We start from the raw sequence: 25,313 nt of genomic DNA, 5'->3' as shown, positions 1-25,313 counted from the left end.
TTCCTCAAACTTTTTGTCTATCGTAGAGGTTTTAACGCTTCTACGTTAAACCTGGAATGTATTGTTGTGATCTTATTTATTTATATGTGATGCTATTCTTATATGTAATTTAATTTAATTAATACATTAATGATAATCTAATTAATCAACCAGATCACATATCAATATGTTTTCAATCTCAGGGCGAATTATAAAATTACTTACTTACTTTCGTGACTTCTAAGTATTTCTCAGTGGTTCCTAATCGGGATAGGAAAAAATAAAATAATACACACATATGGATTACAATTATAAATCAAATTTTGTTTATTTTATATAAATGGCAATCACTGCTTAATATTTGTTAGATCTTATATTTATTTAATACAAACATTTAAAAATGGGAATCTTATTTCCTTTTGGATTCCAATTTAAAACTTTTATTAATAATGAAACTATTAGGATTTATTAGCAACAAATTGATTTAAGTTTGATGAAAATCTTCTGATATTAGCGATTATGTTCTTCAATTTTTAATGTGGTATTTAATACAAAAACCCATACATTCATGTCTTGACAAATGAGACTGACCTTTATCTGGTGAACTGCGAATGTCCTCACACAAAACCCGTTTCCTCCTACCCTTGGTTGCGATGAAAAACTCGTCCTGGCCTCCAGTAATGTTCTCCTTTGAAAACAACCTCGTATCGCTCACGTTCCTGCTTTTCTCGTGATGCTGTGTTCTACCTTTTTCGAACCACTTCAATCAGCCACCGGGACACTCTTTGCTCAAGGAGATTCTTTTCTCTCGACTCGGCCTACCTCTCGTTCCGATGGGTACTCAACACTCACGGAACTATACCGGCGTTTTCACTCTTCGTACACTACCGTCCACCACTGGACTTCGCCTCTCCACAGCTCAAAACATTCTGATCTCTCATCCTCATTCATTTCCCTACTTTCTAAATATCCCTTCCAGATTCAAAAATCAACATTCCACCACAAATTTTAATTCGCCGTATTCCTCAATACCAACTTTTAATCTTTCTAAATATGTTTAATGGATTTCAAGAAAAAATAATCATTTCCCAATTTAAACTTACTTTCTACTTTTTACAAAACTTAATGACCTATTATCTATTTCACTGAGTCTTATTTAGCGTAGGCTAATGATCGAATCTTCCGCGAACACTATAATGGTCCGCGTCACTCAAACTTGTTTATCTTAGGCGCATTGTTACCGAGTTTCGTACGTTTCTTCGAATCACTTTCTTAAAAACTAAATATAATACTTTGTTGTATACAGGTTGTTCTAAATTTACATGCCCGTGGTTGAGAAAATTGAAGATCTTTTATATTAATTTGAATTTTGCTTATAATTATAAATTTTTAATTCTCCTATCAAATAGGAATATAACAGTATAGATCAACTTCAAACAGCCCAATGCTCTACTTTTAAATGCAATTGCTATAGTTGTAATATACAGTGATGAGCGTGCTAATAACCGACAATAGATGGAAAACATAATAAAGTGTAAAATAAAAAGAGATGAAACAAGTACACTCAACGAAAAAGGTACATAATATCAATAAAAATGTTAATTCAGACAACAAACGCAATACTTAAAATTTATCCAATTCTTGGTTTTATTGGGACAACAAAACGATGTTCATCAATTCATTATTTTCGTTCGTTGAGCCAATGTATTACGTTTATTGAATGGATGAACATTCATTATGTATACCATAATATCACTTTATTGGTATTACGAACTCTGTTCACTGAGTCAACGAACACTATTTATTGATATTACGAACTCTGTTTACTGAGTCAACGAACACTATTTATTGAAACAACAACGTCGTTAATTGACCGACGAAGACTATTCGTTGTGTCAATAACAGTGTTATTTCTCCTAACGTATTTTGTTTATTTCTACAATTATTTCCGTTTATTGTTACAATTAATTCCGTTGATTCCCACAATAAATACGGTTTTTCTTACAAGCAATTCTATTCATTCTTACAATCAGTTTCGTTCATTCCTACTATGAACGTATTTTATATTAATAATTACTGAATGCAATCTGAATTACTGAATGCAAAACGCTCGGACAGGTCGATTTTTAAAATAATCAAAGTATATTATAATATCAATGTTTCGAACTTTACACGATCCCTCTTCAGGTGACAGGCGCGGCGTAACTTTGATTTTTTTTAATGGGAAAGTACGCCATGTGACAGCTTATTTAAAAGCGTTTGAAATAGTGATTCCAAAAATGTATAACACTTTAATCCTTTTTGAGAGCGCAGGTGCAAAATTTCGATCGAATTCTTTTTAAACGCATTCATTTTTTTTGAATCCTGAGAAAACTAATAAGTATTTTTGAAAAATTTAAACGCAGAATAAAATATTACATTATTACCGAGGGCAGAAAGTCATTTAGAATAAACAAAAGTTTCTGTTGAATGATATTTTTATTTGAAATTAAACATACTAAATTTTCTCTTTTTCACCCCTGTGACTTATTAAAATAATCATTATAGAGATTCTCAGGGACTTCAGACCCTCGATAATACTGTAATATTTTATTTTGCATTTAAATTTTCAAAAATATTAATTAGTATTCTCAGGATTCGAAAAAAATGAGTACATTTAAAAATAATTCGACCGAAATTTCACGATAATAGACACACAAAAACTTCCTTCTACTACGGACTACACTTGAAAACGAAATGCAATTATTATTCGGCACTTCGGTAACACAGAGAAGCTAGGGGTATCACGATAAGGAAAAGCCGTTAAGTTTCAAATGGTCAAGCAAAACATTTATTGTCTCAACAACTACGATTATTGTCACAATGAACGCATTGATTGTGGGTATTAAATTCAGTAGTAGATTGATTAATGCATTCGTTGTCACAACAATCAATTTACATCTATTCAATAATCATATATTACTCTATATTAACAACATTTGTACATTGTTTTAATGAAATCTGTACGTTGTCACGATAAACCAAGTTAATTGCTTGTCACCTACGAAATCAAGAACGTGAGTTGCTGCCAGAATTAACATTATTTATTAAATATACGAAACTAAGTTATTGTCTGAATAAATTGAGTGTTATTGATTAATGTACTCTAGTTATTCTCACAATTATTATTCAATCATTTTGACAATAACCAAATACATTCGTAAATGTCTAAAAGTTCGTTGAAACGACAAATTAAATTGTTGTGACAACGAAATACTATTCAGTAATCACTGTGAATCAATATTACGAACTAAATTTTTTTGAGTGTAGAGGTGGAAATTATCGATATAAACGTCAGTGGCGGCTCGTGACCTCAGTATGCGGGTAGGCGACACATACCTTTAAAAAATATACTCTATACTCTACATATTATATACTCGTCTACCTATATACACAGTGTGTCTCATTTAAGATGAAGGCACCCCTATATTGCGGCTATCAAAATAAATACAGATTTAAAATTTTGCAGTCACGCAAGTGTGATGGTTTACATTTTTTAAGATAGTCATAGTCAACTTAAATTTAAATTTTAAACGTTATCTACTGCGAATCTACAAACAGGGCGAATTTTCGATATTTTGCTTCGCGTTAGAGATATCGGAAAAAGTTATTTGGAAAAGTTGTTCCAAATATTATTCTAACCCCACGTACCAAATTTCATGAGAAAATTCGCACTTTTAGTTTTTTCAGTATTTGTGGTCAGGATCTCAAAACATACAATTGGCTATCCCGAGATGCAACTCGGGACAACCATTGTCGCAGGTGCAAAAAAAATGTAGCCTAACCTAGCCCCAAAAAGTTCCCGGAAATTCTCGTCCACTACGGCTAGACAAGCCAATGTTATAGCGCTGTGCTTAGCGTAAAGAATGAGATACGCATATCATTCTGTTCAGTTCTTTAGGCGGATTTGAAAAGTGCCTGACTATAGGGTAGTGCCATAATAATAGAAGTGAGTAGCACTGCTACGAGGAGCGTACAATAATTACAACTTCGGAGAGAAATTAAAAAGTAGCTTTTTTTATTTTAGATACTTACGTATTGTGTCAAAATTTATAAATTACAATTTTGAAATAAGTAATTTATATTAATAAATAATTTATTATTGTATTGTACATTTGAAGAGGTTAGGCTGCCTTGCCTACCCCGACGGGCCGCCCCTCATAAACGTATAAATTAACATTAGATTACATAGTTTCCCACCTTTAAACGTCTGTGTCAGGAGTATTTTTTTAAATTCTCCTGTCACAGTGACAGGTGTCATACTCCGGTAAGAGGGAAACTGTGTTATGTAATGTTACTTTATTCGTTTATATCGATAATTTCCACCTCCACTAGTTTCATCTCTTTTTACTTCACAATGTATTATGTTTTCCATCTTTTGCGTTATTTTGCCGGTTATTAGCGCGCTCATCACATATTAGGTTAGCTTCTGATGAAGCTAATGGTAGCCCTTTCAGCTCCGGTGACGCGTAAGCGCGTAAAAATATGACTATAGGTGCTTACGCGTCCATAGCACGTAAGCATTTAAACGAAATTATTTCTGCCGGCACAGGAGCTGAGGTTGAACATTTTAATGTACTTCTTCTTCTTTGTCCTTCTTGTATGTAGACTTTAAAGCCTGTTTCTTCTTCAGTTTTAGCCTCCTAAATTGTTTAAGTTATCGCACCATCTTTTTCTTGGTCTGCCAATACTTCTTCGTCCATTTGGTGACTTATCTCGTGCTATTCGTACTATCCTATCCTTTGCCATTCTACTAATGTGTTCGTTCCACTCCTGTTTCCGTTTTGTCACCCATCCATTTATGTCTTCCACATTGTATGATCTTCTTATGTTTTCGCTTCTCTCCCTATCCAAAGACTTTTCCCTGATATTTGTCGGAGTATTTTCATCTCTGTTGTTTCTACTAGTCGTCTCGTTTTAGATGTGTCAGGTCTTGTCTCCGCCGTGTGTCAATATACTTAGGTCTAATTGCTACTTTATAGATTCTTGCTTTTGTGTCTTGTCTTAGGTGTTTGTTCTTCCAGATTGTGTCATTAAGAGATCCCGCCGCTTTACTTGCTTTTAAGCTTTGTTGTCGTACTTCCTCTTCAACATATCAGTAACTGGTTATCTAAACCTTGCTTCCTGCTTTATTATTTTCCACTCAATTTCGATTTTACATCGTAGTGGGTATTTAGATGTCATACATTTGGTTTTTTCTGCTGATATTATCATATTGTATTTCTTGCCTGTTGTATTGAAGCTGTGTGTTAATCTTTGGAGATCGTCTTCTGTCTCGGCAATTATTGCGGCGTCGTTATTTTAATGTACAAATAAGTTAAGTACAAATCAAAACTGTCAGTTTACATGTTCACACACTAAGTTACCAATATTACTTGATTTGGTATTATTTCAACCACACACTAAGTTATATCACATTCTATGATTCGATTCACGCGATTCCCTCTGCGTCTGGTTTACGATACACTACCTACTACACGTGACATTTGTAAGTTGTCTTTTAAACTTTTTTTTAGGTATTAATGACCTTATCTCCGTATATCATGACTATCGCATTCCCAACACACTCTAAACTCAAGTATTCAAACATCGCTGGCGATAATTACTCGAATTTCCTAATTCTCTACTCAAAAGCCTAAACAAACAATTGACTAGTCACCGTCCGTCGCCAAGAATATTCTAAAGAAGCTCTACAATATCGGCTTGTAATGCTAAGCTGCAAATCCGAGAGCCGTCAATAATCTCTCGAATAAAAAAGGGAAGCGATAATTTGCCTCTTGATATTTTATTTTTTACTAATGAGAGACAATTATGCTGTCAACGAGGATAAAAGTCAATGCAGAGGGGCGTGAACAAATTGATTAAAAAATACCATTCTTCCATTTAAAATAATAGACTCAAAATTATTAGTTCAAATTTTAAAATAGGTAAACTAAAACAATTTAAAAAAAATTGCTGGACAAAATACTTTGATGAATTGAAAGTTTAAAAACTATAACCATAACACTATAATAAATTTACATCCAAGATGCAGTAGAAATAAATAAACCACGACACGTTAAATGCTACTAGGAGCAGGAGCACTCCCGAATCATAATTTACAATGTACAATTTTTGGGAATCATGGTTTGGGATTTACAATGTAGGTATTGTTATGCTCTACTTTATCTCTTTTATTAGATTGATTAGCAAATTCTTAATTTAATTAATTACTCAATTATTTTAATTTATGCCTATGTAAAAACCAAACCAAATTCAAATTGAATTTTCCAATAAACTTTATTCTCAGGGCTAATTTTGTATTCGATGCAATACCTTTGATTTGTGGCTTCTAGTATCTCTAGTTGCTTACTCCTTCCAGGATAAAACAGGGAAATTAAACACATTCAATATCATATAAACGTAATCTATTATTTATTTATCCAATATGCTGTATAAATAAGATTTGAAAAAAAATACTAAAATCTAAATTTGTTGCAACAATTTCTTACTTAATAAATCAAGCTTTAATTCTGATGTCTCCTTGTTTTACAAAAAAAAATTATTTAAATAAATTATTGTTTATTCATACTAAATTCAATAAAATTTACTTTTCTCCTTTTGAATTGATTACTTAAAATTGGAATGACTAACTGAGTTATAGAAGTGTTCAATACAAAAAAAAATGAGCATATATGTTGTGGATATAAACAAGCTCTCTCCGTTTCGACAAATGATTTGACTAACCTTTTTGTTTCTTCACTCCTTCTTTTCCCAGATTGCGTTGTCCTTGATTCTCCCACACGTACTCTTTTGATGTTGCGAAAAGGTCCCTCTCGTCCAAAGTGCTTCAAAAACAAACAAAACCAGGACTTGCTCTAATTCTCCAATCAGTTTTCTCATTGCTCGATATTTTGTGCAAATATATATCAATCAGCTACTCGTTCTACACAGAACAAAGGAATCTTCCTCGGACACATGAAAATGTTACTTCTCAACCGGTCAAAAATTTCGTTTCAACTTGATTCTGCTCGCAAAGGCCGATTTCACCACTTTACACTGACTTCTCACTTTTCAACAAAAACTGGCCTGCTCCATCCCGATATTCATCACACAGTGTCTATCTTTTCTCTCTGAAATTCCGACTCCACATTCTCATCCTTTCCATCGATCTTTCTCTACCAATCAAAAACAACCTCTCTACCCAAAACATCCATCCTTTCCTTTCCTAAGAAAACCAACCTAATTTGTATTAAACTTTCCATTTTGTTAAAATTCTAAGAGACATGAAATTACTATCGTTTTTTCAAAAAAACTAAACAAAAGGCTTTACATTTCAAACTCAATTAAATTTGAAAAAAGACTAAGTTTTCACTCTAATGGCATATAAAACAACATAATGCTATTCTACATCCCACCAGAATGAAAACAATGGGAACCTTCTCTGATTACACCTCCCAGGCTTCTACAATTTGCAAGCCATACGGATGCTGAGACTAAGGAAGATGAGGTAATTCTACAATTTACAATCCACGTCCCATCTGCTCAGCGCGGTAAAGTTCCAACGAGAATGGTTCCCTTCATACTCCAATCAGAGTAAATGTAAATCAAAAATGAATAACCATTTTCAATTTCGTTGCAAACCGAAAATACAGCCGAACCATATTCTAGTCCAATCAGAGAGTTCAGCAAGCACCTCTACCGGTTTCGAAACTTATTAGTCTCTCATCAGGAGGCACATATGCTGCTCTCTCTGTTCCAACCAAAACAAATCCCCAGCGTGCAGTCCCGGATTGCAACGAACGAAATGGCATAGATGCACTAGCGGCAACTGCTAGCAAAAAAACTAAGTTTTCACTCTAATGGTATATAAAACAACATAATGCTCTTCTACATTCCACCAGAATGAAAACAATGGGAACCTTCTCTGGTTACACCTCCGAGGCTTCTACAATTTGCAAACCATACGGATGCTGAGACTAAGGAAGATGAGGGAATTCTACAATTTACAATTTACGTCCCATCTGCTCAGCGAGGTAAAGTTCCAACGAGTCAATCAGAGTAAATGTAAATAAAAAATGAATAACCATTTTCAATTTCGTTGCAAAACGAAAATACAGCCGAACCATATTCTAGTCCAATCAGAGAGTGCAGCAAGCACCTCTACCGGTTTCGAAACTTATTAGTCTCTCATCAGGAGGCACATATGCTGCCCTCTCTGATCCAACCAAAACAAACCCCCAGCGTGCAGTCCCGGATTGCAACGAACGAAATGGCATCAGAGAGGGCAGCATATGTGCCTCCTCATGAGAGACTAATAAGTTTCGAAACCGGTAGAGGTGCTTGCTGCACTCTCTGATTGGACTAGAATATGGTTCGGCTGTATTTTCGTTTTTCAACGAAATTGAAAATGGTTATTCATTTTTGATTTACATTTACTCTGATTGGAGTATGAGGGGAACCATTCTCGTTGGAACTTTACCGCGCTGAGCAGATGGGACGTGAATTGTAAATTGTAGAATTCCCTCATCTTCCTTAGTCTCAGCATCCGTATGGCTTGCAAATTGTAGAAGCCTCGGAGGTGTAACCAGAGAAGGTTCCCATTGTTTTCATTCTGGTGGGATGTAGAATAGCATTATGTTGTTTTATATGCCATTAGAGTGAAAACTTAGTCTTTTTGATAGCAGTTGCCGCTAGGGCATCTATGCCATTTCGGTCGTTGCAATCCGGGACTGCACGCTGGGGGTTTGTTTTGGTTGGATCAGAGAGAGCCGCATATGTGCCTCCTGATGAGAGACTAGTAAGTTTAGAAACCGGTAGAGGTGCTTGATGCACTCTCTCATTGGACTAGAATATGGTTCGGCTGTATTTTCGTTTTGAAACGAAATTGAAAATGGTTATTCATTTTTTTCAATAAAATTTGTTTATCGTTTAAACCTTCTACGAATTATTTACAAAAATCCTATTTACGTTCACAAAACGAAATAACATGCACTTTCCAATATTTTCGAACCATTGTCTGTAAATCCTTTCAAAAATCCCATTAACGAAAACCACATTAACAATTTCTCCGAAAAAGCACTGTTTATTGACTAAATTATACTCTATACAATTTTTGGTCATATACAGGGTGAAGAAAATCTTCGATCTCGTGGTCCATGATATAAATTTATTTTCTGAATTTTTCCAAAAAAAAAACATTGTACAACAGTATATACATTGGAAATTATGGTTCGGGAGTGCTCCTAGTAGCATTTAACGTGTCTTGGTTTGTTTATTTCTACTGCATCTTGATTGTTTTAGTAATGCACCATAATCATAATGTCTAGTTTACGGTAGGTAATAAACGAAAAACTTGCACGTTCACTACATAAAATAAAGTAAACGCATATAAAATAAACGTAACTCAGTGAAATCATTATTTAATATTTCTGGAAAAGTTTTTGTAGGTAACTAAAAATAAACAGGACAATCCAATGAAAATGCCAAATTAAACGAATCTAATTAAAAAACTGGATACTGAAAATTCACTGTAGAGGTCAACTCTGACTCAATGACTCAAAAAATTTGACTTTCTCCGTTGGAGAAAGGATAGAAAGGATTACATAATAATAATTAATAGATAATTTGATGAAAAAGCTTAGTTTTACCGAAAAACTCAAACCTTAAGTATATAATGACGAATAATACATCCTCGAAATGTATACAAATGTTTCCTACTAAAAATTAACTTCAGAGGGGGGGATATGGTTTAAACTTTTATTTTAAATGAAAGTGCATACCTTCAGCAATATTCTCTGAAAATTTCAAATTGATCGTAGTAAAATTACCACAGCGATACAGCATATTGAATATCCCTACCGCTCGCTTTGCCGCGGTTTCGCGCCAGCACGCTTGAGCGTAGTGAAAAACGTTCAACAGCTGTTCTCCTTCTCTTCTGTAGTGTACTCAGCGATTCAGAACATATTCCGGTGTGCGTCACTTTACGATTTGACAGACAAAACAGAAGACGAAGACGAAAAAGTCAAAACTTTAAACGCTAATATTAGCTAATAGGCTAGTAAAATCTTTGAGAAGTTCTGATGTCCACCTTAAAATCCATTTTTTGACGTGTCTGTAAAAATTTTCCACCGTTGGCTTATTTTTCAATAATTTTCCTTGAAAATATTTTTGAATATTTTTTGAATTGTACTTAATATTGCTTATTTACTTTAAAAAATAAAAGAATTGTTCCATACTTTAAAAAAAAAATCACAAAAATTTACTTGGAACGTTGATTTCAAACCATACTCCCCCCTTAACAAATAAATACTCAGTCGTAGATCGGATGGCCCATTTATTAAATAATGAGTTTTTTTTCTCGTCTTTACTTCTTTAAAAAATAATATTGAGATTATCTATTATGTGTAGTTTATTTAATTGTCTCAATGTAACAAATTATTTTGATTTTATTTTGTATTTTCAGGAGTCTGCACCAACGCTACAGCTCCTTCAGTAAGCAGCATCAACAGAATTCTCCGCAACCGAGCAGCAGAACGCGCTGCTGCCGAGTTTGCCCGGGCAGCTGGTTATGGTCTCTACCACCCGCATCCCTATGCCACGGCTGGATTCCCATGGCACTCTCCCCTCTGGCCTAATGGTCCTCTTGGTTTACCTGGTCCTCCTGGATCGGGGAATCCCACTGTAATGTCCGCCTCCCCCGTTTCCTCTGGCTCGCCGCATCCAGACAGCGGACTTTTGAGTTCGCCTCCAGGAACAAATTTAGATAAGGATGATTCTAGTCTCGATAGTTCAGAACAACCGAAATTTAGACGAAATCGAACGACTTTTAGTCCGGATCAGTTAGAGGAACTAGAAAAGGAGTTTGAGAAAAGTCATTATCCGTGTGTTTCGACGAGGGAACGGTTAGCATCCAAGACGTCGCTTTCTGAGGCTAGAGTTCAGGTAATTTAAGTTTAACTCTACAGATTTTTAAAATGTAACAGTACAATTTTAACTAAAATCGACAAAATCCAAAAAAAAAGAAAAACGGAGCGAGCTTCGTTTTGAAGATCTGTTTTCATATTTCAACTTGAAAAAATTCCACATTTCAACTTGTAAAAATTCCTACCACCATGCCTCCTTGGCGATCATTCTTTTGAAATGTAATAAATTTCCACAATGATAATTATGCATATATTAAACTTGATCAAATTCTAAATGAAAAACTGAAACTTTATTGACAAACTATCCAAATTTCAGCTCCTAATGCTCATAAACAATTGAACTGCTAATAAAAAAATCTGGGCTTCTATGGTCCGTACAAACTTTTTTAAATGTGTTTTTTCATAAACTTTTAGGATGGTGTATTTTTTATTTTTTTTTTTATTATTTTTTATTTATTAATTTATTTCATTTTTCTTTATTCCATTTGAAATATTTTTTAATTTATGAAATTATTTATGAAGTTTTCGTAAATTATCCATGATAATTATTATAACACATTCTTTGTACTTTTTGTTTGTTTAAACGTATAGGTATTATACTCAGAACACGAATAAACAAACATAAGATCATTATCACATATTCATATATTCATATATTCTCATCATCATTCTCTTACCCAGTATCCCTCCAGTACTTTTTTGTCTTCCTGTCCTGTTTCTTGCAGGAACTCGTAGTTCAGCAATTCTTCGTATTGGTTGATTAACGTCTCGACGTTGAACATGACAAACCATCTTAACATATGCTCCCTCATTTTAGCATCAATTGGTGCTACGCCTAGACTTCCCCTAATATACTCATCCTAATTTTATACTTTTTTGTTACTCTATTCATCCATCTAAGCCATCATATCCTCCACATACATTCGCTGTTCCTCTTTTTTTAACAGCCCAGCTTTCAGTAGGTACATCATAGCTGGTCGTATGGCTATTTTACAGAAATTTTCTCTTCAGCGTCATTGGACTTTTTCTGTAACAACACACCACTCGCTTCCTTCCATTTCATCCATCCAACTCTAATTCTATTGCATGCATCTCCATATATTTCCCCATTATTGTAATACCGATCCTAGGTATTTCAAACTCTTGCTTTTCACAATCAGCTCACCATCCAGAGATATCATTTTATTTGTAGAAACTCCATTTTTAAACGAAAAAGAGAAATATTTTGATCTAGATTAATAAAAAACAGATTAAAACAGTTTCTTTGAGAGTAAAACAGATTCAGTAAAATAGCTACTGTTACATTTTAAAATCTTAAAATAAAAGTTTCCTAAAGTAACTGGTAAAACTTGTAATAACATTGGCAAAGATAATAAAAGAGTTTTACTTAACAATCGCCAAAGTTCTATTGTTTAATCACTTAATAATCATGTACATAGTCATAATCAAAGCCTATTTTACTTCAAATCAGGCCCGAGGCACTACACACTTTTCGGGCCCCTAAATATAATTTAATAATAATAATAATTTCTTTTAATTATTTAATAGAAATGTAGTTGCACAAGAAAATAAAATTGTTATTAACAATAAATAAAGTTTATCTTTAAAGAATTAAACATTGTTTAAGGAGATAGGCGCAAACTTTCAGCTTCAATGATATTTAAATGTATTCATTTTTTTAAAATCCTGAGAAAACTAATAAGTATTTTTGAAAAATTTAAACGCAGACTGAAAGATTACGTTACTACCGATGGCCTAGAGTCCCTGAAATCTTCGATAATGTTTATTTTAGTAAGTTACAGGGATGAAAAAACGAGAAAATTGAGTGTGATTTTTAATTTTAAATACATACCTTATTCAAAAGAAACTTTTTATTTATTCTAAGGGACATTCGGCCCTCGGTAATAATGTAATCTTTCATTCTGCGTCTAAATTTAAAAAAAATATTTATCCGTTTTTTGAGGATTCGAAAAAATGAAAGCATTTAAAGAGCATTGAAGCCGAAAGTTTGCGCCTATCCACTTAATTATAACTTTTATGGTTATCATTTATCATTGCCTGTTCGTAAAATGAAATAATTTTGAAAATTTGTTTTGTTATTGTAATAAACATGTTTTGTTTGGTGATCTTTCCGGGCCCCATTCAAATACGGGCTTGAGGCAGGTGACTCACGGGCCCAGTGGTAAAATAGGCCCTGGTCATAATCTATTTGGATATGACTATATGTGATCTGAGTGCTAACCATAGCCATTGAAACGATATATAGTACTAGAATTCAAGTAGGTACTACTCTTTAAATGACATGCTTCTGATTGTTAGTACTTTTCAAAAACTAAACTAATAAGTATTTTTGAAAATTTGAACGCAGAATGAAAGATTACGTTATTGCCGAGGGCCCAACGTCCCTGAAAACTTCTATAATATTTATTTTAATAGGTTACAGGGGTGAAAAAAAAAGACAAAACTTAGTGCGATTATTAATTTTAAATATCTTATTCAAAAGAAATTTTTTGTTTATTCTAAGGGACTTTCGGCCCTCGGTAATAATGTAATCTTTCACTCTTCGTTTAAATTTTTCAAAAATATTTATTAGTTTTCTCAGGATTCGAAAAAAAAAAATTAATACATTTAAAAAGCATTGGTCTGAAGTTTTGTGCCTATCCTCTGAGGTGACAAAATTGCATTTAGACACCGAATAAATAAAAAGAGAGACGAGCATGAAACCGGAAATACAGTTAGTAAACAAATAGATCAGCATACAGGGTGATTGATTAGTAGGGTAAAGCTCAATAACTCCGCTATAGTAATAGATAGCAATAAAAGTTAATAACAAAAATTTTAGCCACCTTTGAGCTTCACATTACAAAATTAGTTAGAATGTTACAGGGTGTTCGATAACACAGTGGCAGACCAAACTTTTGTTTTTTTTTAATGGAACACCCTATATTTTATTTTAAATTCAAAATCCTGTTAACTTCTCCATCACAAAAATATAAAGGTTTGTTATGTTATACAGGGTATTTACAAAGTTATAACCAATTTTATATGAAAATCGTAACAAGTTTAACTCCCTGTATAAATAAAAATAAGCAAAACAACAATGGTTTATTAATGCCATATTTTTTAACGTATTGTCAAAATTTTCAAGAATTGTCGATATTGCTAATTTTCTTTATATCAAATACAGGGTGAGTCAAAACGCAAGTACATTATTTTCTCAGTAATTTTAAATGGAACACCCTGTATTTTATATCACTATTGAAAAGTACCATTACCATACTTTAATTTTTAGATAACATTCCCTCTATCTAAATTTATTAGTTTTCGAGATATTTTCATTTTTCAATGGACCAGTAGCGTGGCCACCCAAATCACCAGAATTTAATAAACTGGACTGATTTTTTTGGGGTTACGTTAATAATGAAGTTTATAAAATACCTCCAACAACAAGGGATGAGATGAAAAATAGAATACAAAGTGTATTTCGATGTGTTAATTTACAAATGCTCCGTAGAGTAAGTAGCTCATTCAATGATCGTTTTTAGGCGTACATAAATGTGTTAGGAGATAATTTTGAACACCTTATGTAATTAATTATTAAAAATATTTTATTAAAAGTAGCTTCTAATTTGTTCAAACATTTTTTTTTGCAAAATGTATTACTGATAATATGTTTCGTTTTTAATTTGTTAGATTGTTACATTTACATACAAAAGTAGTGTTTAATTGTCTTCACAAAATATTGTATTTTGTGTTTGTGTGTTTTTTTGGAAAATTTATTACTAATTTTCTTTGTTTATTTGTTGCATTTACATAAAAAGATAGTTTTTAGTTGTTTCAAAAATGTTGCATATGGTGGTTGTGTTTTTGTTTGTAAAATGTATTACTAATAAATTATTTTTATTTCTTTATTTGCTACAGTGTTACATTGATTACCGGAATGATAATCGGTAATATTCAATTGTCAATTCAGTCATGGCTTACTTAAAATTTAGATAAATTTAAACACCTAAAATAATTTGCTCTGAAAAATGAAAATATCTCGAAAACTAATAAATTTGGGCATAGGGAATGTTATATAAAAATTAAAGTTACTTGTTACTTGTTACTAAAGTTAATGTTACTTTTCAAAAATGATATAAAATACAGGGTGTTCCATTTAACATTACTGAGAAAATAATGTACTTGCGTTTTGACTCACCCTGTATTTGATATAAAAAAAATTAGCAATATCAATAATTCTTAAAAATTTTGACAATAAATAAAAAAATATGACATTAATAAACCATTGCTGTTGTGCTTATTTTTATTTATACAGGGAGTTGAACTTGTTACGATTTTCATACAAAATTGGTTATAACCTTGTAAATACCCTGCATAACATTACAAACCTTAGTTTTAATATATTTGTGATGGAGAAGTTAACAGGATTTCGAATATAAAATAAAATATAGGATGTTCCATTTAAAAAAACATAAGTTAGGTCTGCCACTGTGTTATCGAACACCCTGTTACATTCTAACTTATTTTGTAATGTGAAGCTCAAAGGTGGCTAAAATTTTTGTTATTAACTTTTATTGGTATCTATTACTATAGCGGAGCTATTGAGCTTTACCCTACTAATCAATCACCCTGTATAGAGGTCCCGTCATTTGGGATGGCACTAATTTCTATATTATTGCATTTGTACAGAATTCAAAATTCGAAGTTTTTCCTAAGCAGAACCTTAGCGCATTAAATAATTTCAATACTCAGTAGCAAAATTCAATGTCAGTATCCAATCACTAACTTCAAAGACGGTACTTAGACGATTTTTAGATGCGGCGTAATATGCAAATTAGTGCCTTTCCAAATGACGGCACTTCTACCAGTTACTTAACTCACCCTCCAAAAAACTTCCCAACATACCCGACCTCTCACAACAACACTAATCGGTGCATTGTAACCAGGTTTGGTTTTCTAACAGACGGGCCAAATGGAGACGACATCAGCGGATGAATCTCCTGAAGCAGTCCGACGGTCCGGGAGGTGGACCTCAAGGAGCTCCCTCGAGTCAGTCTTCAATGTTTGGCGCCCGTCTGACCCCCTCCCCTCACTACAAGGGCGGTTCCACCCCTGGGTCACCGCTTACTACCCATCTCACCCCACATTCCGCGGCTTCGTCCCTGCTCCTGGGAATGGGAGGAGAAAATAGCGCCTTCAAAGCTTTGGTACCGAATGCTTTAATGTCTGAGAGGTTAAGAAGGTGAGTCATACAAACTTTATCTTAACACGATAAGTTGGCTCCATATTTCTATCGTCTGTCGGTAAATTCAAACAAATACCACGTTTAGTCGGGACAAATTAATATATTTTTATACCACCATAAAAGAGATGTTTTATCCAAATAATGCTTCAAATATAATGTGCAGAATAATTTTCGGTTCTTTTCGGAATTTGGTTTCGCTAATGAACTTGCTTTTTTGTCCTTAAAAATAGAAAAAATTTTAATTTCTCTTGCATAATATTTATCGTCTAAGTATTTTTACTATACTAATATGCAAGTGTTTAACTTTTAGTTCTAAAATAACTAATTTACAATGAGTAGGTAACCTAATGCGATTGTTAAAATACAAGCTAATGTTGATCTCTAAAGTTGCTGCTCGAATTTCTTAAACATTTATACCGCCACTTATTTGGATGGACGATTGAAATATGGAGCCAACTATGTATGCATATGCAAGTAGATTTTGTTAGCATTATCACTAGTTGTAGTAGCATTACCACAAGTTAATATACCAAAAAAATGCCAATGCTTTTATAAAAGCGAACTAGTTAGTTTCAAAAAACCAGCAATTATTATCAATCCTGGGCTAACAGTGCCTCACCGCAGTCGTAAAATAAGCTCGAGAAGAACAACATGTACGGATCCTCTTTGGTAAATAAGTCTAACTAATAACTAAATAACTCTAACTCAACGAAAATCTGCCAAACGGCCTTTCTGAGTTTCGTCACAAAATAAAAAAAAAAATACAGGATCTTGTAAAAATAATATTTAAAAGACCCCAATAAGGGTTATATCACAAGACACAGCTAAGTGGTAGAGCATTCGACTGTGTTTTGTGATGTAACCCTTATTGGGGTATTTTAAATATACTAGGTCTGGATCCCGCGTATGAAAAAAAAGTTGATTAATAGCAAGCTGAAAATTTGTTAATAGCTTAAGGGTGTCTAGTCAGACAAACTTTGATATATGGGAACATTGGAACAGGGGAAGTTTTAATTGTGGACCAGGTTAAAAATTTGGAACGGTCAGACCACGAAAACGTCACTTGTATTTTGTCCGACGGAACTTCCAATTGATTTGTTACCCTTTCATTAAATTCTCATGCAAAAATCAAGCTGCTATTTATCACCAAATGGGAATTATAATGAGTGGAACACGTAGAATATGTCAAATCACAGGAATGATGACAGATGATAAATAGCAGTCTGATTTTTGCATGAGAGTTTAATGAAAGGGTAACAAATCAATTGGAAGTTCTGTCGGACAAAATACATGTGACGTTTTCGTGGTCTGACCGTTCCAAATTTTTAACCTGTTCCACAATTAAAACTTTCCCTGTTCCAGTGTTCCCATATATCAAAGTTTGTCCGACTAGACACCCTTAAGCTATTAACAAATTTTTACAAAGGATCCTGTATTTTTTGTGATTTATGGTGTACAGCCAGCTACAGGAATTTTATTTTCCTCGTGGATTTTTTTTAAAGTTTTTGTCTATATGTGTCCATTCAAGTGTTTAAAGACACACATTGCAATTTCAGAAGTTTTCTTCAGTTCTCTTCTGAAGCCGGAGCGCTCACACTGATATTTATCCATACAGTTAATGTCAAACAAAATTTTATACATCTGTATTTGTCTGTCATTTTCGAAGAACTTTTCAAACAGTGAAAGTTAAAAAAACATCATACTTAGGCCACATATTGAGAAATAATAAGTACCAATATGCTCAACTTATGGTGAAAGGAAAGATCGAGGGATAGAGTGGACTAGGCAGGAAAACATTATCGTGGCTCAAAAACATCCGACAATGGACAGGGCTAAATTTTGAACAGCTAATAAAATTAGCTGAAGACAGAGAAGCGTTTGCAATTGTAGTAGCCAAACTCTATTAAGGAGAGGGTAATTTTCGGTCGGTCCCTTGAATCTATTGCTCTATAACTTGATAACCTGGGAGATTAAAGAACCTTTCTATATTTTTTAAAGTGCTTACACCACTTCCTTGTTTGCTTTTGATGACCGTTGCTGTTATTATATCCGTTAGTCTAAGTGATTTTCTGTCAAACTATTCATTTAAAAAACTGTCAAAGTACTTCTTCCATCGCTTTTGATATCCTTTTCATGAACGTCTATTTAAATATTTTCATCTAATCTGATTAAAATCTTCTGCTTTCTATGTCCTCTATTTTTCTATCTCTTCTATTTCTTTCTGTGTACCTTCTTTTCCTTCAAATCTCATACTCTTCACTCTTCCAACACGTAGACGCGTGCATCCGCCATTTATACAGGGTGGGGCATTAGTGTGAAGAAGTGCAATTACTCGTTTGCTGTAAGAGATACGAAAAACAGTAATTTAGGTAAAAGTTGGAACGCAGATAGTACTATAATTTGAAGATATTTTCAAATATACAGGGCCATCCGTATTGAAAGGGAGACACAAACTTATGTTTTTTTAAATAGAGCACCCTATATACACTGCGCGTCAGAGAAAACGGGCACCCCAAAAATGGGTCTTTTTGATGTCTCGTATCTCGTAAACCTGTTGTCCGATTTAAGTAATTTTTTTAATATGTTATAGCCTTTTTCTTTAACAATATGGCTGTAATAATATTGTTGCCAAACCTGTAAATTTTCATTGTATACAATACCGGGTGTACGAATCAAACTGTGTTTTTTTTAAGTTCGCAACATCCTGTGGAATATTCTACCATCTATAAAATATAATCTTTATCCCTTCTACCCTGAGGTGTAGGGATCTGTTTCTGTTTCTTTCATTATTTTTCGTTCTTCGCAAATTTCTTCCATATATTTCTATCCTCTGTTAATTTTTTGGCATCGTTCCATGTTGTTCCCTCTTTTATAAATATCTAGTATTACTGCATTCCACTGTCTCCTTGGTCTTCCATGTTTTTTCCTTTCTATATTTCTACTTTCCCCGATTCTTTTAACAGGTATATTATCATTCATTCTTTGTAAGTGTTCCCACCAACCCAGCTGTCTCTCTTCTATATAAGATTCTAATGGTTCTAATTCTAATTCTTCTCTTATTTTTATATTCTTAACTCTATCCCTCCTAGTCACTCCCATTACTCTTCTTAGATATTTCATTTCTATTGCCTGTAGCTTACTTTTATTCCTTTTTGACCATCTATAAAATACTGAAGTTAAAACCCAACTATAGCCTCAGATTTTTTAACATTCTGTTTTTCGATTCATTCGCTTATGTTGGATAATACAAAAGTTAGGTACTTTAACAACTAGCCATGTTCTTCATCAGTACAGAGTGTTTCTAAATAAGTGCGACAACCTTTAAGGAGTAATTATTCTGCATTAAAAAATAATGAAAGTTTTTTTTATAATCGTATGCCCGCAAATGCTTCGTTTCCGAGATACGAGATGTTAAATTTTTTCTTACAACTGACGATTTATTTATTGCTTTAAAACTGGTTGAGACATGCAAATGAAATTTGGTGAGTTTTAAGACGTAGTTATTGCACATTTTTTGACATACAATTAAGAATCTTATATTCACCATTGGCGTGCATACGGGTAATATAATCGGTCATGCGCTCCAATGGTGAATCTAAAATTGTTAATTGCATGCCAAAAAATGCACAATAACTATCTCTTAAAACCTACCAAATTTCATTTGCATATCTCTACCGGTTTTAGGGCAATAAATAAATCGTCAGTTGGTAAGAAAAAATTCAAAATGCCATATCTCGGAAACGAAGCATTTGCGGACATGTATTTATAAAGCAAACTGTCATTATTTTTCATGCAGAATTAACCCTTAAAGTTTGTCGCACTTATTTAGAAACACCCTGTACTGATAAAGAACATACCTAGTTGTTAAAGTAAGTAACTTTTGTACTATCCAACATAAGCGAATGAATAAAAAAAAAACAGAATGTTAAGAAAACCTGAGGCTATACCTAATTGGGTTTTAATTTCAGTATTTTATAAATGCTAGAATATTCCACATGGTGTTGCGAACTTTAAGAAAAAAACACAGTTTGATTCGTACACCCGGTATACAATGAACATTTACAGGTTTAGCAACAATATTATTACAGCGATATTGTTAAGGAAGATACAACTAGATAACTGTAAGCAAAAGTTAACTATAATATAATAAAACAACACAATTAACATACTTTCTAATCGTGCATTGAAAATTTCATTTATTTCTCTTTCTTTCAGACTAAGCGACTACGCCTCTGACTCCGAGGAAGAGATAAACGTCAACGACGAATCGGACTTGGAGGAGCCCATGGAGAGGATATCTCGATCTTCGAGCCCCGTAGAAGTCGTGGATGTACTGGCAGCCTCAGCGAAGGATCCACCTACGTGTCAACCGTTACAACTCACCATGCACAATCGAGACTAGCGAACAAGTAATACCGTGTTTTTAGGAAAATAAAATAGAAAGAGCCACAATTTTTTTTAGTTTGAGTTTCCTGTGTAATTGAGTTATTTTTACTCATTTGGCATAATATTAAGAACAAATAGTATTGTATTTATGTCCTTTTCAGACTGAGCGTTTAAAAACTGTATGTGCAAGGTTTATTTCTTTCAATTCTAGTCAAAAAATATATACCTATTCTTCAAATTTTTGAATTGTCTTTGTAGATGTGTTTAACCTTGAAATGAAGATGCCTCATATTTTGTGTTTTTAATACACTGACCCACAAAAGTAACCGGACACTTAGTTTATTTTAAAACTAAAATAAAAAGTATCAGAAGTACCTACTTCAATTCCAAGAAATTATTTTTATTGTATTTTCAATAACAAACCATAATAGAAAACAAATTCCAAAATATTGATTATTATCAAAAATATATAATAGTAGGGGAGCAAAGTATGCTAAATGTGCAGTAACTCGAGCGCTTTGGGGACCTATTGGGTTGTGAAGAGTAGGTCCTAAAACCAAAAAAATTTAAGTAAAGTTTTCTATTTTAGTGGGCGCTTGCCATGTTTTAATTTAATTTTCCATTTCCAACAATCGTTTTTCTGATTATAACGCCATCTATCCATAACTCGAAAAAATGTTTCGAATAAAAGTTACTTATTTTTACGTAAGGAATCAAAATCTGCAATAAAAAATGGGGGCTCCTATTTAAGATTTTAAAGTAACCCCCCACCCCACCTCCCTGGGGGGTCGTGTATGGTGCCATTCGATAGATTCTTCAAAATATTGAGTAAGTGTATTTTACAATTTTTCGATCTGATGTTTATTTCGCGAAATATCGCGGGATTCGTATTTAAAATAGGTATTAAATTTAACCCCCACCCCTCTCCGTGTGACATCGTGTTTGGTATCATTCGATAGATTTTTGAAAAATATTGAGCACATATTTTTTAGTTTTTTGATCTGTCATTCATTTCGCGAAATATGCGCTTTTTTCTTCTGAAACTTTGGGACTCACCCATTTCCTTACGCCCGGCTCAAATCGTCAGATTTTTGAAATATACACTCTTTTGCATGCACTTAAGTTACCTTATCTTAATTTGACAATTTCGACTTTTTTAAGGATAGATTTTTTTTCTGGCCCCCCTTAACGAACTCCCCTGTGCTAAGAGCCAATGTATGGTAGAGGTACATCTGTAGGGTACCAGGTTTCTCCCCATATGATAATCTGACGCGCTCGAGTAACTGCAAAAATCCCCGCTTGGGCTCCCCTACCATAATACTAATATAACAAAAAATAAAAATTGGTAAAAATTTTTTAATCCGGAGTAAAACATTTTTCAAATTAAAATCATAAAATATTTCTAAAATATGGATAATAAAATCATATATTTCCTCCTCGAGCTCGAATTATAGCTCTCATCCTTTTTAGCATCATGAATCAAAGCAATCTCGTTTGGCGGTATTTGTTCCCACTCGTTTATTAGCCCTGTTTTAACGTTATCACAGTTTCAAATTTGCAAAAATTTTGTAAAACCACGATTCCTAAATTGTTCCGTAAATGCTATATCGGATTAAGGTCTGGAATGCTAGAAGTCCAGGTTAGTAACGGAATACCAACCAACATCCGTAAAGTATTACATTGTTATCGTAGATCGTAGCTATCTGCAGCCGAGGCATTATCCTCCATTAGGAGAAATTTTTACCTACAAAATTCATATAAGGTAAAACATGTTCTTCCAGACATTCCTTAATGTACGTATCATCATTAGGGCTACCTGCCTCTAGCATAACCAGATCTATATGTGCCTCCAAAGAAATGCGGTTCCATACAATTATACCTCCACTACCAAACTGTATTCTAGGAGTTAAGCAACATTGGGTATAGGGTTCTCGACGCCTTTTCCACACTCTTTGGCAACCATTAGGTAAGTATCTCGTAAAACGAGATTCGTCTGTAAACAGAACGTTTCTCCAATCGTCCATATCTCAATCTGCATGTAACGACAGAATTCCAAGCGTTGTCTCCGATGAGCTGCATCAAATAAAGAACCTGTAGGCAGTGGCGGCTCGTGATTTTTACAATAGGGGAGGCTATACCTAACTGTAAAATATCTAGACAAATTTGCACTAGCAAAAAAATGCGCCAAAAAATGTAATTTAAGGCCCCATCTTTTGACCATTTTTTATTTACATTTCATAATATCATCCTAATTCATAATTTCATGATATCATATCATTTTAAAAATAGTTAGTCTAATAGTAAAAGTTTAATACCAAAGTTTGTGTTGTTTATTTGTTAACAATTCCATCTATTTGTAAATAGATACCTATGCATATCAAAATAAATACAGATTTGAAGCTTTGCAGTCCATACATAACGAAGCTTCAAATTTTTTAAGATACTCAACTGAATTTTTTTAATTCTAAACGCGGCCTACTGCGAATTCAAAAACACGATAAATTACCGATATTTTGCTTTGAGTTAGAGATATCGGAAAAAGTTATTTGAGCAAGTTGTTCCAAATATTATTATAACCCCACATACCAAATTTCATAACAAAATTCGCACGTTTAGATTTTTCATTATTTTTAGTCAGGACCCTAAAATTCGTTGTCCCGAGACGCACCCAACCACCCAACGGAGCTGAGAAGCTACTCTGACTCCCTTGGTATATCTCCGGGCAGCGTGTGATGGCGCCGTAGATGCCACTGTTAGGAGACCGGGTCTCCTTAAACGCCTGCTGCGCTGCACGGAGCATTAGCAACGGAGAATGCTGGGCTTCTCGGCTCCGTTCATGCATCTCGGGATAACCCAGGGTCCTGCCTACAATAATATGTAATAAAACTGAGACGCGATCATGCGTTCTAATGCTAATGCTCCGTACGTATGGATAATTAGTGATAATATGGAATTTACACGTTGTATAATAGTGAGAGTAATTGTTGTTTTCGCGATTCATGATAAACAAAACAGTATAGAGTGTGTAAAAAATTTATGGGGAGGCTGAGCCTCCCTTGCCTCCTCTGACGAGCCGCCACTGTGTAGCAGGTACTGTGATGATAGATTTTGTTGTCTTAATGTTCAATATACGGTATCGGTTGAAGATATGTTACTACGAACATCTGCCAGTCTCCTAGTCAAAGCTGTAACAGTAACTTTCAGCTCTAGAAGTACTTGGAGTCTAAGAAACCGATCCTCCACGGTGTTTTTGACCTTGGTCTTCTTTGTACGGGTCTTCTTGAATGTGAACCAATTTCTCGATATCTTTTTAAAGCATCGGATATTCGTACTTCTCGAAACGCGAAGCATATCTTTGATATATCGAATGGAACGCCTGTTGTTTGCCCGTGGTTTGTTATTAAAACTAAAGCTTTTTTGTTATTAAAAACAAAGTTTTTCTTTCCCAATAAAGCAGCCACCATACACCAAAAAGGAATATAGTCAATTTAACAAGCATTATTTTAAGTAAATATTCGATTAATCGAGGGCACCTTAACAAAAACTTTCTTTTCAGTTACAGAAAATGACAACCTTTTAATCTGTTTAAACTAAGAAATGAATGGCTAAAAACGACTTATATTGTGATAAGTATATTTAATTATTATACAGGGTAATTCCACAAAACTAAAAGGAGAAAACTATGGAATTACGCGAGTCCGTTTATTTATAGCTACTTTTGCGGGTCAGTGTAGTATAAGAAATATACCCTTAACCATAAAGTAATGTTAAAAACGAGGACAAAAACATCTTTGAATAAAAAAAGTATAAATGGTATTGAAATAACCGTATCTCTTTTTTGATTTTCTTAATATTGTTCAGAGTCCTTTAAAGATAGTAAATAATATTCGATATTCTTATTAAAATTACCAATATCTAACATCAACTCCAAAAAATCATAGAAAGAAATAAATTTTGTAGAAAAATGGGTGTTCTGTTTTTTCCTATGATATAAAACTTAATACTACCAAAGTATTGTTAATTATTAGGTAATTATTTATAATTTTTTGTATATAATCGACTTGTGTCAGTCAAAAGTCCAACTGACAAATTCTGTATAGTAGTTCCTCTCTCGTTCTATTTAAAATAAGTATTAGTCCTGTCGCCAGGGGGGGTACAACGGCCTCGTTAATTCAGATGGACTTACCCAAATTTTTTTTATGTATTTTGACCCGTAGAACACGAATTTTTTGGGTAACAGTTGATCCGGATGTCGATAAGATTGTTATAGACCAAGAACTTGAGGAATCAAATAACAGCGATTTTTGGCAAAACAAAACAATATTTTGTATTTTTTGGGTCATTTTAAGCAAAAAATATTTCTACAAGTTTTTTAGTAGGATGCACAGTTTTCGAGATAAACGCGGTTGAACTTTCAAAAAATCGAAAAACTGCAATTTTTAAACCCGAATAACTTTTGATTAAAAAATAAAATAGCAATTCTGCTTAGCGCCTTTGAAAGTTCAAGTCAAATTATGTCGGTTTTGATTATTTGCATTGCTAAAAATTTATTGTGTTATTGCTAAACAAAGCTACAAACAACTAGTGCGTGAGTGATGTTTCTATGATTTCTCATTTAAAATCGAACGAGTAGGTAGAATAGGTACTAGTGCAATCAAGACTATTTCTACGTTACATGCGTTAAAACGCATGTAAAAGCACGGGAAACCCTACGTGTTTATAGCTTTGTTAAACAATAAAAAAATAAATTTTTACCA

At 33.5% G+C, this 25,313-nt stretch overlaps 1 protein-coding gene across 1 annotated transcript in view; it reads left to right on the top strand.

The window, feature by feature from the left end:
* Positions 1-24,841, top strand: part of LOC114327540 (paired box protein Pax-6-like) — a 242,049-nt gene extending 217,208 nt beyond the window's left edge. The window contains exons 4-6 of the mRNA XM_028276209.2: positions 10,463-10,941; positions 15,872-16,167; positions 20,386-24,841. Coding sequence (XP_028132010.1) covers positions 10,463-10,941; positions 15,872-16,167; positions 20,386-20,572 — 962 coding nt within the window. The 3' untranslated portion in view covers positions 20,573-24,841. The remainder of the gene's footprint in view (positions 1-10,462; positions 10,942-15,871; positions 16,168-20,385) is intronic.
* The last annotated feature ends 472 nt before the right edge of the window (positions 24,842-25,313 follow it).

The sequence above is a fragment of the Diabrotica virgifera genome, chromosome 1 (genome assembly GCF_917563875.1).
Source record: "Diabrotica virgifera virgifera chromosome 1, PGI_DIABVI_V3a".
NCBI classification, from domain to species: Eukaryota; Metazoa; Arthropoda; class Insecta; order Coleoptera; family Chrysomelidae; genus Diabrotica; species Diabrotica virgifera.
The sequence above is the reverse complement of the archived record's forward strand: the minus strand, read 5'-3'. Positions and strand labels throughout refer to the sequence as shown.